General features: G+C 36.2%; 1 protein-coding gene across 5 annotated transcripts in view; it reads left to right on the top strand.

The window, feature by feature from the left end:
• Window positions 1–17,076, top strand: part of LOC143242560 (synaptotagmin-5-like) — a 41,484-nt gene extending 24,408 nt beyond the window's left edge. For 2 of the 5 annotated variants that reach the window (XM_076486033.1, XM_076486040.1), the window contains exons 2-7: window positions 4,964–5,408; window positions 6,538–6,758; window positions 8,055–8,216; window positions 11,133–11,399; window positions 14,287–14,404; window positions 16,671–17,076. In XM_076486033.1, the coding sequence (XP_076342148.1) occupies window positions 5,030–5,408; window positions 6,538–6,758; window positions 8,055–8,216; window positions 11,133–11,399; window positions 14,287–14,404; window positions 16,671–16,984 (1,461 nt within the window). In that variant the 5' untranslated portion in view covers window positions 4,964–5,029 and the 3' untranslated portion in view covers window positions 16,985–17,076. Of the gene's footprint in view, window positions 1–167; window positions 243–4,618; window positions 4,703–4,734; window positions 4,847–4,963; window positions 5,409–6,537; window positions 6,759–8,054; window positions 8,217–11,132; window positions 11,400–14,286; window positions 14,405–16,670 lie in introns of those variants that run through there. The other 3 variants (XM_076486026.1, XM_076486017.1, XM_076486041.1) reach the window with 3 other exon arrangements.
• Window positions 17,077–18,083: the final 1,007 nt, after the last annotated feature.

The following is an 18,083-nucleotide window of genomic DNA, read 5'->3' as shown; positions in this document are numbered from 1 at the left end:
TTTATGTGATAACAAACGCACGTGCTTCTTTTCCATAGACGTTAAAGAAAACAACAATCAACTTTGACCAGCGAACAGTTTTCTATAGGAAGGTTATCAGTTTTCTATAGGAAGGTTATTCCTTTGTAGAGATGCTTGAGTGGTCTTGGAGTGTTATATAAAGGATATAATTTTCCAAACCAATGAAGAGTGACAACTTTCTTGTTAATAGAGTTAGCCTGGTTTTCTGTGGATTAGAAGAGGTAAACAAGACTTCATAATTTATTCTATCACAATTCACGTACAGAACACTCTTATATTTCCAAAAGGAGAAAGAGTTAAACGTCACAGAGAAACACTTCTAGAAGTGTTTGTTGTGGTAAGATAAGGCAAAGTTTACATAGAGTATCATTATCATGTTATTATTTACATTCACGTGAGACACGTGACACGAATCGGCAGAGTTTCAAACGTAACTTTTGTTCCTCGAATAAATTCATATGAACATTAAGTGAGAAAACGTATGGTCTGCGTCATGGTACTTTAAGGTCTAAGGTTGTAGACAATATAGTAGTTTATACAGAGATTAATTTCTGTAACATAAAAAATTCACTAAAATATGTAAAATATGCTGTTGTACTTTGGATAATTATCCAGATTATAATCTATTGTATAGATGATTCGTACACGTGGATACTCATATGAATGCTCCATTACTATAATAATTCATATACGACGCTATTGTATAAAGAATTTCTAAACACGTGAGAAAAACTAATTCTTTGGAAGGCATTCCATACGCTATTGTAAACAGGTGAATTATATTGTGTGTTTTCTAAGATATTGAATAGCACAAAGCGGAGTAACTAAACTATTGTTTCTGAGCGAACTTTATTGCAGTACGGACGACCTGCTTCACGGCTATTGTTCCTGAGTAAACACTATTGTCGCAAGGACGATCTGCTTCATAGCTACTGTTTCTGAGTCAACTTTATTGTTGTGTGAACGACCTGCTTCATGGCTATTGTTCCTGAGTGAACACTATTGTTGCAAGGACGACCTGCTTCATAGCTACTGTTCCCGAGTGAACTTTATTATTGTGTGGACGACCTGCTTCATGGCTATTGTTCTTGAGTGAACACTATTGTTGCAAGGACGATCTGCTTCATAGCTACTGTTCCCGAGTGAACTTTATTGTTGTGTGAAGGACCTGCTTCATGGCTATTGTTCCTGAGTGAACACTATTGTTGCAAGGACCATCTGCTTCATAGCTATTGTTCCTGAGTGAACTTTATTGTTGTGTGGACGACCTGCTTCACGACTATTTTTCCTGAGTGAACACTATTGTTGCAAGGACCAACTGCTTCATAGCTATTGTTCCTGAGTGAACTTTATTGTTGTGGGGACGACCTGCTTCACGACTATTGTTCCTGAGTGAACACTATTGTTGCAAGGACGATCTGCTTCATAGCTACTGTTTGTGAGTTAATTTTATTGTATATTGCATCCGTTGCACGCATTGAGTGTGATTTAACTTCACTGTGAGAAATGTTCACAATCTACTAGCTTTCACAAATGAATTTCATCGTACAAAAACTATAAACAGTGCTTTCAATGTTTTCTGTATCTGGAACAAAGAGTTTGGTAACTAGGTAAAGGCATTAATGCACATTATAGATAATACACACTGTGGTTTATGGTTATTTGTTAGTGACATGTTCTGTTCTTTTTATTTATAAATAAGCTACCATGATGGCTTGTTTGTTTGTTTTGGAATTTCGCACAAAGCTACTCGAGGGCTATCTGTGCTAGCCGTCCCTAATTTAGCAGTGTAAGACTAGAGGGAAGGCAGCTAGTCATCACCACCCACCGCCAACTCTTGGGCTACTCTTTTACTAACGAAAAGTGGGATTGACCGTCACATTATAACGCCCCCACGGCTGGGAGGGCGAGCATGTTTGGCGCGACTCGGGCGCGAACCCGCACCATGATGGCTAAGGCTAAAACACTTTAGGATGTAGGATACATCAAAACAATCACGGATTAGCACTAATTAACCAGCTATAATAAAGTTTCGAGTTAAGTAACACTGAAGTATATAACACACAGTGTAACAGAATATCATGAGTATCAAAATGCTGTCTTTATTTACTCTACATAAACACACACACAGTGCTAGAAATAAGTAAGATAACTCGTAATCAGTAAGTGTACAAGAGTCACAAACAACGAATATTGACAAATGGATGGCGAATTTATTAATGTACGAAACATTATAACAAATTATTCAAAGAAGAAGGGAATAATTGTATACTGCAGCAGTATTTGTTTAATTTGCGCCCCTTGCCTCATATATGGCATTATATATTATTTCCAACTTGTCATCCAGTTTATCCAAATGCAGTTCTGGACTATTGTTTCAAGACTTTTCTGTCACTTCCCAGAACCAAGTCATATTCCTTCCTTCCTTAATTTTGTTTGTCTTGAATTTACGCGCAAAGCTACACGAGGTTTATCTGCGCTAGCCATCCCTAACTTAGCGGTGTAAGACTAGAGGGAAGGCAGTTAGTTATCACTACCTACCGCCAACTCTTTTGGGCTACTCTTTTAGCAACGAATATAACGCCCCCATGGCTGAAACAGCGAGCATGTTTGGAATGACGTGAATTCGAACCCACGACCCTCAGATTGCGAGTCAAGCGCCCTAACCACCTGGCCAGGCCGGATCCGAGTGCCTTTTGATATCCCATTTTTGAATGAGATCTACATTATCGAGAAGGTCCATACGGGAACTTTGTACAGTACATGTCAGCCTGATCGAGTGATTTATTGGTAAAAAAAAGTCATGAAACTCACATGGTTGTGGAATAATTGTATTGCAGGAAGATCAATCCGGTCAGTCTTGTTCCTGAGAGATGGATTAGGGTGTGGTGTATTTATCAGAAGTCAAGGTGCCACTAGTTTTGCGTAAATGACCAACACCGTTAGCTGAGATACAACTCTTAACGTGTACCGATACCACGCCAAACTTCATTGTAGATGTTGTACCAACACCGTTAGCTGAGATACAACTCTTAACGTGTACCGATTCCACAACAAACTCCATTGTAGATGTTGTACCAACACCGTTAGCTGAGATACAGCTCTTAACGTGTAACGATACCACGCCAAATTTCATTGTAGATGTTGTACGAACACCGTTAGCTGAGATACAGCTCTTAACGTGTACCGATATCACACTAAACTCCATTGTAGATATTGTAAAGCGTTATTGGCCCCTTCCTTCTCTCAGGCGTTTAATAAACTGTGCATGATCGTTGACGAATATTTTAAAGTTGGATTTATCTATAATAAGCAAACGTCTCGAGTTGCTCACGTTCTGGACGTTTATTTATTGTAATTTATGTTGGTTTGATTAACTATTCAGGGCAACAATTTTCAAGCAACTATACGTCCATCGAGACCACTTCTTCTTAATATGTATCTCACTGTTCCCGGGGTAATATCCATGCCCATGTTGACAGCAAAGAATGCTGGCAAGATCTGTACTCCACCATGTTAATCTTGTAAAAGAACATGCCATGAAACAGGTTTCGGGGAATTTTAGTTTTGTAAAACCTGTTTTAGTAATAGTGTTAGTTTCACGTATCTCTTCTGTAGAGTCTTAGAAATATCTCCTACTAAGACAGAGAGTTCTGTTGAAAATTTTAGTATGGAGCCTTCTAGAACACCCACGTCTTGGGTTCCTGCATTTGTAACGCGCTACACTAACCTTTACAGGGGGTCGCGAAGCCTTGGCAGGGGGATGGCAAAGCCTTGGCAGGGGAGTCGCGTAGCCTTGTTAGAAGTAGCTTGGGATAACATTAATTTTATTTCATCAATTACATTTTCATGTCGCGAGAGCAAAAAGTTTGGGAACCCCTGCTTTACAACAATCACTGGATTTACACTAGAACGATTACAGAACAAAGTACGAAAACGACTTTATCTGGATCTGTGAGAATTTGGTATGAACAGTATACCACTTTCTCCCTTTATCTGGATATGTGAGAATTAGGTATGAGCATTATACCACTTTCTCCCTTTATCTGGATCTGTGAGAATTAGGTATGAACATTGTACCACTTTCTCCCCTCTGCACCTATATTTTATTGTACTGAAATTCAGTTCTCCATTAGGGCCATGTTCATTTGTGTCAAATGTTCATCATTTGCGCTGGAATTCACTTTGCTGTATTAGTCCCATATACTCCAGTGTTTGTTCATTTTGTAGCATATTTTATATGTGTTGACATATAAACCCTTTTTAATACATACTATATACACTACACAAATGATATATTAGGTAAGTCTATAAGTAAGTGGTTGATTACTATTCCTATAACACATATTTAGGAGTTAGAGATACTTAGGCTGATTTCCATCGTGTATGATATAGCGATCCAGCGTGTGAGGTAATTAATATTTACATAAATATTTCTGGAAATTGAGAAGTCTTTTCGACTGCTTGTAACTTTGTTGGCTTGTAATGACGTGGCACTTTCTGATTCGCTTGATAACAACTAGTCACAGTGTAAACAATTGGCACGTGACAGTGTTTATTGAAGCTCATTTTCACTCAATAAAGTGAAAACATTCCCACGGCGTTTACTTTTATGTCCTTTTTTTCTCACTGCTACCATAACAATTGTCGATACGACGCTTTCCTCTTATTTACCTCTAAGGTTACCTTAACAACTGTTAACTTGATAAAATTAAGAGAATGCTGATAGTTATAGATCTTACTATATATCGAATATGACATATTGTGAAATATACTTTCATTAACGCATTTAAAAGTTGCAAACTAAGTAAAGAACGGTCAAGATGTAAGTTTTAGGTGAATGTAGCACAACAACTTACCAAAGTAAAAGTAAACTCTTAAGCTCTATAAATCCAATATTATACGTTTTATTAATTTTGAAATAATTTTGATTTTTTTTCAGAGAGAAGATATTTCGTTTGAAGCGACAGTCCCATTTCCTTACCAGAAAGCGCTAAATTGTAGCGTTATGACGTCATCAAGTATGGGTGGTCTTTCAACCGCCACTTCTGCGGCTGTATACACCTGTATTTCTTTGTTTCTTGCAATTTTGATTGGAATCCTCTTTTACGTTCTTTGTTCGAAACGCTACAAGTTAAACTGGTTCGAAAAATTAAACCTTGCTGTGGCAGAAGAAACCGAGAAAGTTCTACCTTCAACATCTACCGAAACAGGTAGTATTAGCAGTGCAACGGAAGTGACGCAATTGACGACAACATCTGGTGTTTCGAGGTTTTTCCGGCCTCAAGGTTCAGATGGGCCACCAAGCGCAGCCTCTGGAAACTTCTGGGTTCCTTATGGTGTGCATAAAGAGGGCGCTGTAGATGAAGTAACTGCAGATTATAGCGGTAAGATAAAATTAAACGTTCCTTTCTTGTGACTTTTCAAGACATCTACGCGCTACACGTGCAGTGAGAGCTGACGCTAAAAGCCAAGTCACATTCGTAGATTTTTATACAACATGTTCGGAACTTTATACGAAATTTTATCTTTTTAAATGTCAGTTCTTTCATACAAGTTTCCCTTCTTGTAAATCAGAGTATTAGTTTTTGCACAAAAGATTATTCCAAAAATCGAAATAATTGCAAATTTAACAAAATGATATGAAACATCAGATATCGAGTTTGTTTCTCATTAAAATATTTTTTATTTAACAACTCATACTTCTCTTTTGACAACTTCAGTCCTTTGTGAATACCATTGCCAATAAATCTCAAGGTATTGAATCATTGCTATTTCTTAGAACAAATACTATCTAGTTATCGTCTACCAATCATAAGATCGATGAATTTGAATACAAGTGAACCAACGCACTCATTGAACTGTTGATTAATCCATTATTAACTGTTGTTAACTGAGTACCTCTAGCACCATTACCTCAACCCAACACATAACTCTTCGTAAGTGAATCTTATAAAAAAACAACAAAAAAAAATAATGGACCGGCATAGCCAGGTAGTTAAGGCGCTAGGCACGTAATCTGAGAGTCGAGGGTTTGAATCTCCGTTACACCAAACGTACTTGCTCTTTCAGCCATTGGGGCGTTATAATGTTTGGCCACTCCCACTATTCGTTGGTACAAGAGTAGCGCAAAAGTTGGGAGGTCGAGCATGTTTGGCGCGACGGGGATGCGAACCCGCGACCCTCAGATTACGAGTCGCACGCCTTAACACGCTTGGCCATGCCGGGCCGACAAGAAGGGACAGCGCTAAAATCCGAAATTCAGTACCCCTCATTGGACAAAGCAATAGCACTCTGTGTCTTCGCTGTAAATCAAACAAACAAGATAAGACAAGACGAGAACTAAACTGAAAACAATATTCTGAAACCAGTGTTCGTATATATATGTAAACCTCTTATATGTGTTGTTGCAGTTTCTTTTCTTATTCACTGTTCTATTTTGAGAAAAAAAGAACGTTTATTTTATCCAGAAGATTTCTTGTTGAATAGTCCATGTACTCTTCATATTATCTGAAGGTGAGAGCGTTCCAGGTACTCCCCTTACTCCTTTGGGAACCAAGATTTCTCCGTTTGTCCTATCTCAAATAGGATCTTCTACTGCTGAACGGGGAGTTTCGCCTCTGATTAAGTACGTTCAACCATCACCACTTCCCTCAAGTCCAGTAAGATCACGGTTGACTTCCATGTATACCAAGTTGGATCACACTAAGTTTAATACCGCGATGTATCAGACAGAGGTAAGTTGTTCAATCATCACCACTTCCCTTACGTCCAGTAAGATCACCGTTGACTTCCATGTATACCAAGTTGGATCACATTAAGTTTAATATTGTGATATATCAAATAGTGGGTTCTAAGGCGCCATACAAATAAAGAAAGTAAATTCAAAACTATAACAAATACTGGGGCAAATACTGGGAAATAGAGGAAATGAAATTTCAGTAGTTGCAAACTAGAGCAAATAACATAGCAGAGAAATAAAGAGGTCGTTTTGAAACTGAATTTATTACACGTATGTTAATGTGGCTAAATCAAGTGACGCTGTGTCAGAAAAGTGTCAAACAGAAGTAGGGAAACATCAGGTAAGTTTCCTTTGGTAAAGGAATCACCCCTATATGTCGTACTGATGGACGGGAGTGAATATAAACGATAAAGATTTGACTTTTTTTTTTTAAAGAACACTTTAATTTTATGTATGCATTTTGAATTTTGTTATGGTTACAAAGTAAATAGTTGAGTATATTTCAGTTGAGTTGATTTTAAGTAATGATAACTATAGACAGTCAAATACACCGTAAAAGAAACATAGTTTAAAATCCCCGATTTTTCCTTCTTATAATATGCGATTATTCTTTTGCCAACTTCCCAGCAGTTTCACTCTCCACCTTGACACGTTTCCACAATAAGCTTTGGACACTAGTTTTCCCATGTTCTTTTGCGGCATTGTCCTAGTTAATACGCAACTTGCGCACGGCGTTCTCGATACCTGCATGGAACATTTAAATTATGATACAACATGTATTTTAAATTGCAGTTGTGATGAATTATATGGGAGACATTTTACCTCATCTTAGGGGTCCGTTTTATCCAACCTTTTTTAGGTCAATGTTTTTTCAATTTTTTTTTTTGTACAATCATAATGGCTGCTGGCTATTGATTCATGTCATCTACTGAAGATCCTACCAAGAGAACAAACGGTTCTTGTTAGATATAACCCAGAAAATAAGATCAACTTTGACGAGGAATAGCTCTTAACCTACATCACTTTTAATAAACTTAAATAAATATTATTTTCATTGTTGATTGTTTTTTGACACTAATAAATTATTACAGGGAGTGAATTTACAAGGAGTGAAACCACTAGGAGTGAACAACTTGTTATTTAAAACAATATGATTAGAATAATGTGATTTAAGGGAATCTTAAAATTTTGGTGTACAACTAGGTAAATATCCCAGAAAATCTTACTTAAATCGCAGATTTTGTTTTGAGTGAGACTGATTTCTAAACAAAAATTATTTTCATTATTATAGGAAGCAGCGTCTTCTACCGACACAAGTAATGATAAGTCAAGGGGCTCACTTCAGTTTTCTGTGGTTTACAACACACAATTTTCTTTGCTGTGTGTTCGACTAATCCAGATACGGGACTTAATACCGAGTGATTTTAGTGGAACGGCTGATCCTTACGCAAAGGTATATAAAAAAAAAAAAAAAAGGGCAAAACTATATCCCGAAAAAATAATTTAGCCAATTTTGATGAAAATATAAAATGTCGAACATACTTTATAAGAAAGAAAATACTTATTTTTTGTTTATGAATTTCGCGCAAAGCTACACGAGGGCTATATGTGCTAGCCGTCCCTAATGTAGCAACGTAAAACTAGAGAGAAGGCAGCTAGTCATCACCACTCGCCGTCAACTTTTAGCCTACTCTTTTATAACGAACAGTGGGATTGACCGTCACATTATAAAGTCCCTACGGCTGAAAAGGCGAGCATGTTTGGTGTGACGAAGATTCGAACCTGTGACCCTCAAGATTGTGAGTCGAGCGCCTTAACCACCTTGCCATGCCAGATAAGAACGAAAAATATCTCAAGGGGAGAAATAATATATCGCTGTTAGCAGAAGTTGTAGAATATGTTATTATAGGGGAATAGATAATAATATGTATATAACTTAGTTTAAACTAAGAGTTTCTCTACCGAAAACGAAAGTTAGGCTTGTGGATTAATATTGAAAATTGTGATACATCTTTGTTGGCTAAACCGGAACAACATTGACTTTGGTATTCCTTGTCCCTGTATTGTTCGTTTATGTTTGGTTTTTTTTTAATATTCGCCCAAAGCTACACGAGGTTTATCTGTGCTAGCCGTCCATAATTTAGCAGTCTAAGACTATAGGGAAGACAACTCTTCATCATCACCAACCGCGAACTGTTGGGCTACTCTTTTACGAACAGATAGTGGGCTTAATGGTCACATATAACGCTGAAAGGGCGAGCATGTTTGGTGTGATGGGGATTCGAACTTGCGACCTTCAGATTATGCGTCTAGCGCTCTAAACATCTGGCCATCCCGTACCGTCTATTCATTGATAGCACGTAATCCTATGTTAATTCACCTGATGCATTTGTGAATTTACTTGGTTTTTATCCGCGAATATTTTCTATGGCCTAGGAGCTATCCAGACCAAACTCGGCAAATAGACTCGAGGTAGTCTGGAGTTTTTCTTTTCTGTATGGTGTGTCTTTCCTACCAAAGGGGTAACAAGGGGCTAAAACGCACCCGAAAGGTCACTCAGGCGTCATAGTGAGTATAAGAATAGGTTTTCAGGGTCAATGAACCCGAATATTGCATCGGACTTTGTACTCCTATTCCCCTCTCAGGATCCCAGCGGCTTCATGTTTGAAACTGTGTTCATACCTATCTCACAATCTAGTGAGACCCGACGTGACATTCGTGATCAGATACCACACGTGGATGATCAAATGGTGTTTGTTTTCGCGCATGAACGCCTTGGGGATATCTTAAAATATAACTAGGGGTAATGAAATGACTTTACCTGTACGTTGGAACCCCGCAGTGGAACACAAGTATTTTATAGTTATGCGAAGGTAATGTGACCATTGACGTTTTCTACATTAACCCTAATTACTTTTTGTTGTTTTGCTATTAGAGGTATTGAATGATTTATTAACAAAAGTACGTGCTAGCTTCTCTTGAAAGATAAACCTACTATAAACGTCTTGTTGAGAAAAATCAAGGAGTTACACTATGGGCTATCTGTACTATGCCCACCACGAGTATTGAAACCCAGTTTCTAGCGTTCTAACTCATCAGAATTACTGCCATGCCACAGGTGGACAAAATAAGAGGGTTTTGAATTTCGCGCAAAGCTACTCGAAGGCTATCTGCGCAAACCGTCCCTAATTTAGCAGTGTAAGACTAAAGGGAAGGCAAATAGTCATAACAATCCACCACCAACTCTTGGGTTACTCTTTTACCAACGAATAGTGGGATTGAATGTCACATTATAATGTCCCCACGACTGAAAGGGCGTTTGGTGTGACGGGGATTCGAACCAGCGACACTCAGATTACGAGTCGAGTGTCTTAACCACCTAGCCAAATAAAAGGGAAACAACCATATACAGTTACAGAAATCGGTGTATTTTTATTTTCTATATGTTTAAATTTTCAAAATTGCCAAAACCTTAACTTTTGCCAATCATACAAATTGATTTTAAGAAGTAGTCCACTGATTAAGCTATTTTGAATCATGTTGTTCCTGTCAAAAACGAAAAAGATAGGGAGAGTGGTAAACAAAATATGTTCATATTTGTTATTATAAACGCTTATTCTTGTCTCTGGTTGTTTGAAAAGTGCTCAGATCTGGTGTCTACGTCTATCTCAAGTCGAGCGATTTTTTTTTTCTCTTTTTCATGAACCAGGAATGTTAATGACCATTTATTAGAATTTTCATTGTGTTGTGGTGCTACCCACTTTATGCGAGAAATTCAATTACACCCTCAAGTTACCCTTCGCATGTATAAATATATTTTTCTAAATTATCTGTGTACCAAAATGTTTGTTGATCGATAATTTCGTGGATTATAGGATTCCTAAAAACTCAAGTTACATGACAATTATAAACAAATATCGTAAACATTCCAATGAATCCCATTAACTATTGCTATTTTATGTAGAAATTCCACCCAACTCTTTTAATATGCTGCAACATGTTGAGGATCTCTGTAATAAACAAGTTGGTAATTGAAGGGTTAAGAATCTCTGTTGGAGATGTGTAACGTCCATGGGTTATCTTGTCAAAAAAGTCTATAACTTAATCACGAATAATTCCATAGCATCTCGTTTTTCATCTGATTCATGATTAATTATTTTTTTTCGTATTATCTATTTGTGAGTTTTCTCGCATTTGAAGTTTTTCTATGTTTACTTCTGTTGTTTGAATAGCGTGTTCCAGACACTAACCCGTTTTACAAAAGGTTCTTACAAAATAATTCCTTTCGTGATTTTGTTATTATAAATCCAGTCTTGTGTTTGACTAAACTCTTAACAACTGCCTCACGTTTAAACATTGTTCTCTACAGATTTGGCTGCTTCCAGACAGTAGGGATGTTCGGAAAAGCAGTGTCCGTCGTAAAACTCTCAACCCCCACTTTGAAGAAGACTTCGTGTTTGATGTTTCTCCAGCAGAGCTACGAGAACGAACGCTTGAGATACTGGTGTATGATTACGACCAATATTCCAGGCACGTTTGTATGGGCAAAGTAGATCTCCCATTAGATCGCGTGGACCTCGCCAATAGGATAACACTGTGGAAGGAAATAACTCCTTGTGATGAAGTGGACGACCAGGTTTGTTTGTATTATCTCTTAAGGACGTGAGTTGGCCCTGTAGCACAGAGTATTGGGAATTGGGAATCCCGTTTCTAATCCATGGGTATTATAAAATATTATCCGCACTTTAAAAGGTGTGGGTGCGTTATAAGAATGACAGTGAGTCACCTAGCGTGGATGATGAGTGGCATGGTTCAAAATTAGGAATAGCGACAGCTAGTCATAGGTAGCTTAGTATAAAAAACAAATTTGGTTTGTTAGTTGGTTTCGGGCCCGGCATGGCCAGGTGGGTTAAGGCGTTCGACTCGTAATCTGAGGGTCTCGGGTTCGAATCTCGGTCGCACTGAACATGCTTGCTCTTTCAGCCGTGGGGGCGTTATAATGTGACGGTCAGTCCCACTATTCGCTGGTAAAAGAGTAGCCCAAGAGTTAGCAGTGAGTGGTGATGGCTAGCGCAGACAGCCCTCGAGTAGCTTTGCGCGAAATTAAAAAACAAACAATTAGTTGGTTTCCTATCTACTCTGTCTATCGCGAAAAATCGAATCCCAGATTTTAGCGTTGAAAGTGCGAGGACTTTCCGCTGTCCCATCGAAAGACTAAAAAACAAATAAAACATTTTAAGACGACTCAAAATCAGCGTTATTTTTTAATTTGCGAAAACACAACTCCTAATTAAAGAAACAATTATATTTAATTTCTAATTTTAATAAATACCTTCTTATAGGCTCTGCATGGCCAGATGGTTAGGGCGCTTAACTCGCAATCTGTGATTCACGAGTTCGAATTTCCGTGTCACCTGCTTGCACTTTTAGTCGTGGATACGTCAATCTCACTATTCATTGGTACAAGAGTTGGTGGTGGGTAGTGATGACTAGCCGCCTTCTTTTTTAGTCTTACATTACTAAATTAGGGACGACTAGCACAGATAGCTCTCATATAGCTTTGCGCGAAATTTGAAAAAAAAAAGGACAAATAAACATATATTTTGGTAATCACTTGTGATCAGTAATTAAGGTATACTTTTCACTTAAAGATACTGAAAATCACCTAACCACAGTTTATGTGATGATAAAGTTCAATGTAAAACTAAAAATACAAAACTTCGTAATCAATGACCTCGATTAAGTAGCGATAACACCATGTAACAACATTTTTACTTTTTCTTGTTCCTGAGCAGAAAGTTTTATTTCCCAATTTCTTATGCCTAACGTAAACGGAAAAGGCTTATTTTTCTCTTCAAACTTTTTTTTGTGACCTGGGAGCGTACAACGAAAACATGATGGGAGACTATATTTGTGGGCTGATACATGAAAGCGATTTACATTACAGTCACAAATCTCGAAAACCTACTCACTTCTAAACATTTTTGTTCATTTTTATATAACTTTAGTGTAAATACATGTAAATCTTGATTCATATGTTGTTTTATTCAGATCTTATATAAATGAAAATTTGCCCGTTTTTTACACAGAAAATAGTTTAATATCTAAATTTCATTATCCAGGTCATAAAAGCAAAGTTTGAAGGAAATGATGGCCATTTTTTGTACTTTTACAACATAAGCAATTAAGAGATAACACATACTATCAGGAACAAAATTTGTGTTACATACTGTAATTTGTCCTAACTTGGAGACAGTTACAAAGCTTTTGTTTGATAGATTGTTTAGGCAGAGAATTCGTGATGAAACTTTGCAGAACGGAAGGCAACTGCTTATTGTGAAGACATAAGTGTAGTTTGTTTGTATTCGATCCCAATGATCTCATAATAATGGTATTTGTAGCTCCATTACTGTGATTTTTTCTTGTTTTTTTTTATTGCTTTAGCATTGGTACAGTGTTATTCTGTGTTATGGTGTTAGTACAAAATAACGTTATTCTGTGTTTTAGCACTAGTGCTGTGTTATAGTTTTGTTACAGTGTTATATCTTTGTTATAACATTATTATTGTGTTCTTTGTGTTGTAGATTTAACATTGTGTTATGCTGTGTTATAATGATCTTTCTCTTTTAATGCAGTTGTGTGTTATAGTGTTGTTGTAATATTCTATATTATAGTGTTAATACCTTGTTATACTGTTATAATGTCGTTACAGTATCTTTCTGTGTTATAACGTTAATACAGAGTTTTTCTTTCAGCGTTAAAAGTGAAACGTTTGGTACTTTTCTTGTAAAAACAACACATATCTCGGGCCATTCAGTTACGACGAAACACTGCAGTATTTTCAATACTTGGAACTATTTTACTCGGAAAATAATTGAATTTTATGCTTTTGAATAAACGACATATACTAGATGTTTCGGAGTGAAGTTGTGGGTCTAAGTGCAGTTATTTCTGAGCGATCTAACTACATTATAGTGAATTTATAACCTCTTATTTATTGTTTAAATATGTTTTCAATGAAAACATGCAATTTGCATAATTGTATTAAGCACGTTTAAAACTACTTTATGTATCTCTTTTGGTTTACGTTATTGATCGCGAACCAGTTATTTCAGGCAACTAGCCTTAATGGACTTTGTTGCTGCTATTACATTAATTAAGCTGTACATACATGGTGCATTGCAGGAAAGTAGTCACGTCTTGATATTGAGATATTGCAGTAGAAAATAAATCTAGATGGAGATATTTCTCCTTTACCAGTCCAATTTAATAGTCCGTTAATATTCACACGATATTTTTATGCAAATGATGAAAAAGTTTGTTATAACAGTGGATTCATAAAGTACACGAATTTTTTTTTTCAAAAAAATATTCTTTAAGTTATCAAATCTGTGGCAGTTCGAAATAAATTTGATGTGTATGTGTGTACAAGAGTAGACGAGCTTCTATTTTAGTACCTATTTTACATATTTAAAGCCTCTCCCAGCAATAGTTAATATTATTTTTCTCTATTTGTTTTTCAGCCTGATTTGGGAGACTTGATGTTTTCTCTGGGTTATTTGCCAAGCGCTGAAAGATTGACCGTTGTTATACTAAAGGCCAGAAATCTAAGACCTGCGGATGACAGTAAAAAAATATTAGGTATGACATGCTAACAAAACAAAAAGGTCCTCTTAACAATTACATTAAAAACATACATTTATTTCAGTTGTTTATTTGGAAAATTTGATTACTTGGAATTGAGCACAAAGCTACACAGTACGGGTTATCTGTGCTCTGCTCACCACGGGTATCGAAACTCGGTTTCTAGCGGTGTGAGTCCGCGGACATACCGTTGTGCCCTTGGGGAGCTTATTTGGAAAGAAGCAGCTACGCTGGTTTTCCAGAGAGTTGAGGACGTTATAATAAAATCATTTTGAATACGTAAATCAAAAAGTCACGTGATAACCATAGCAGATATAAAGTCGTGATGGAATGATGGATATTAAAACTATATTTTGACATTTTTGAAGTTAGGTTGGTTTGTGACGCCACTGAAAATAACTTTTCTTTGGGGAAGAGGGAATAATGTAACAGCTCTTTCCGACGCAAAATATTCATAAACTCAGACCATAAAAATATGCTCAGATCGGAGATTCATAATTTCTGATACGGATATCCTCAGTGTTTAATGGTATTGAAAAACAAAGGAATGTGGGTCAACTTGGGAATTCAGGACCACCCAGTAAGAGACCTGGAAAAGTAGTATTACAGTCACGATAAGCAGAGTGTGGTATCATGTATAACAGGTAAAAATGTAAGAATACACAGGTCAGTGGTAAAATCTGTCCACGTGCCCCAGGCAACAGTATGAAACGGTCACGTGTACACGAGCTCATTCGACGAAATGTTCATCCAATCGTCGTATGCCTCAACTAGTTAGAAAATGAAACTCAGTCTATAATTTTCTATGCTTTTGAACTGTTAAACTGGAGCTGCGAAATTGTCGTCATTGTACACTAGATGGGTTATGAAAAGGAGGAATGATGTAAAGGGATAAAACAAGGGGGTCTTTTGCAATGGAAACTACGCTTCAGGGATATTATCCAGACACCCAGTTGTTAAGTAGAGCGAAGTTAGATGTGGTGATATAGAATGTAACAACGTGGTGAAGTTCTAACGTCGATTCACTACAGCATTATTAATCACAATAGTTCTGTTATCAACAACAAATTAATTTGCTCTATATGAAAACTATCAGAGATTTCCGTTACATTTTGTTATTCATCATATATCTCTTGATTATTGTTGTTTTTAAATTATCGAAGTCTTTAAACAAGTTGTGGATTTTACAAACTAATTTATGTATTATTATTATTCTTTTGTAAGATAATTCAAAGTGAAAATTTCAGATAAAGTCTTTACAGCATGTATGTCTGATTCCAGAAATGCTATTTTTGTGTAAAATTTGTATGCACTTCTTATCATTTCGTAAATATAAATATTTCTTTTCACTAAAGGTTAGAAAGATGTAAACTATTCTGGTTATATGACACACACGAATTTCACAAAATTAAAAAAAAAACACTTTCACTTCAGTAATAAATTGGCTTATCAATGTTGGTTGCAAATGTGGAAAATACTGCTTTATTCTGTATTTTTCAAATGTAGTTAAGGCTTAAAATTTTAAATTATTGTTTACTAGTCTCTCGAAATTTGTCAATATATTGTGTTTTAATAATATATAGGAACTGAAAGCCTGTTTTGAATAAATAATACGAGGCTCGGCATGGCCAGATGGGTTAAGGCGTTCGATTCGTAATCTGTGGGTCGCGGGTTCGAATTTCCGTCGCACCAAACATGTTCGCCCTTTCAATTGTGGGGGCGTTATAATGTGGCGGTAAATCCAACAATTCGTTGGTAAAAGAGCAGCCCAAGAGGTGGCGGTAAGTGGTGATGACTAGCTGCCTTCCCTTTAGTTTTACACTACTAAGTAAGGGACGGCTAGTACATACAGATAGCCCTCGAGTAGCTTTGCACGAAATTCAACAACAACAACAAAAATTAATACGCTCATGAATCATTCGTGGTCACGGAAAATAATCTTATAATTATTCTTAAAATGTTATATTGAAGAAATATATTTTAGTAGCGTAACATTATCATTGTTATTTTATTTTGTAAGTTTATATTCCTTTTCTCTGTGCTTAAAAGACATAAGTAATTCTAAAGTTTAAAATATATACGAAATGCTAAAATGATCATTCATGCTTCAACAGACTCTCCAGGGTACATTGTTTGGATATTCTGTTATATATATTTCACTACTTTAACTAAAGGTTTATTCAAAGTAAATTGTGAAATTCCTTATTGAAAGTTTTATTTTTTTATGTTTAGTTCTAACACATATTTCTTTTTAAATACGCAGATCCGTACGTGAAAGTGTCGTTGTTTCACGATGGGAAACGATGCAAAAAGAAGAAAACAACAACACAGAGAGGAACCATTAACCCTGTTTTCAATGAAGCCTTGACATTTAATGTAACAAGGGAAATCTTGAAGTCTGTTACACTGGAGTTCACAGTAATGAACGACAATATTCTAGGACAGAAAGAAAACCTGGGAAGCGTTGTCATTGGTCCACAATCAAAAGGAGACGAGGCAGCTCACATAAGAGATATGATAGCCTCCAAAACAGCAGTGGCGATGTGGCATTCTTTAATACCTTTGCGGTCGGAATAGGTTTTCTCAATTTCGGGAAGATAAGTTACTGAACTATGATCTTGAAGCCAAAAAATATAATAAAACGAACAAATATTTTCAAAGTCAGTATATATCAGTTCTTAAGAGCTTTTACTTTAACATATACAATACCAAAGACTAAACATAGGTCGACCAGTGAGGCGTTTTATAATACAACAGCTTATCACTGCACTAGACATAAAACTAGTTAAATCAATAAAACACTCTAAACGTGGTTAAATTGACCATAATTTTATAACCTGTCACTAGACTACACACATACACACAGCTAATTAAATCAATAAAATATTCTACGCGTGGTTAAATTGACCATAATTTCATAACCTGTCAATATATTACATACGCACAGAGCTAAAGAAATCAATAAAATATTATAAACATGGTTAAAATTACTATAATAAAATCCATATTCTACTCTACCATGCACCTCAGTGGCACAGCGGTATGTCCGCGGACTTGCAGCGGTTGAAACCGGGTTTTCATACCCGTGGTGGGCAGAGCACAGATAACCCATTGTGTATCTTTGCGTTTCATTTAAAACAAGCAATTGATATACCATTCAGAATAAAATAATTCATATTCTTCGTTGAAGTCAATATTATATGTTTATATTCAGTAATACAGTAACGTATTGTAAAAAAACAGTAGTGTTCAACAGTTTAAAGATGCTCACGTTTATAATATTAATATATTCTTGACAACTGGTATGGTGTGAGAGTTCTTTTTGTTAAATAAGCATGATTATAATAAATTATATTTGTTATAAGTCAATAATATTACTCTTTTATTAATTTATTTTATGTTCTTTATTCGGCCTTTTAGGTTGTTTCCGAAATGAAGTGTGTGTAAATAGTATTTAAGTCACACTACAGTCGGATATGACGGTTATAGTGTGGTTGAAATACTATTGTTTTTTACTCTTAATTTTATCAGAAGGTAGCGGTAACAGAACGCAGTGTTTAAGAATACAATACGCCTGATACAACTATCTTATGACAAATATAATTTATTGTATTCTTAGCATGTCGGAAGGAAGTTTGCCTCACACTGTTATAGCCATAGGGTCAAAAATTGGACA

Source organism: Tachypleus tridentatus, chromosome 2 (assembly GCF_004210375.1).
Source record: "Tachypleus tridentatus isolate NWPU-2018 chromosome 2, ASM421037v1, whole genome shotgun sequence".
NCBI classification, from domain to species: domain Eukaryota; kingdom Metazoa; phylum Arthropoda; class Merostomata; order Xiphosura; family Limulidae; genus Tachypleus; species Tachypleus tridentatus.
Note: the sequence above shows the minus strand (reverse complement) of the source record. Positions and strands in the feature narration are given on the sequence as shown.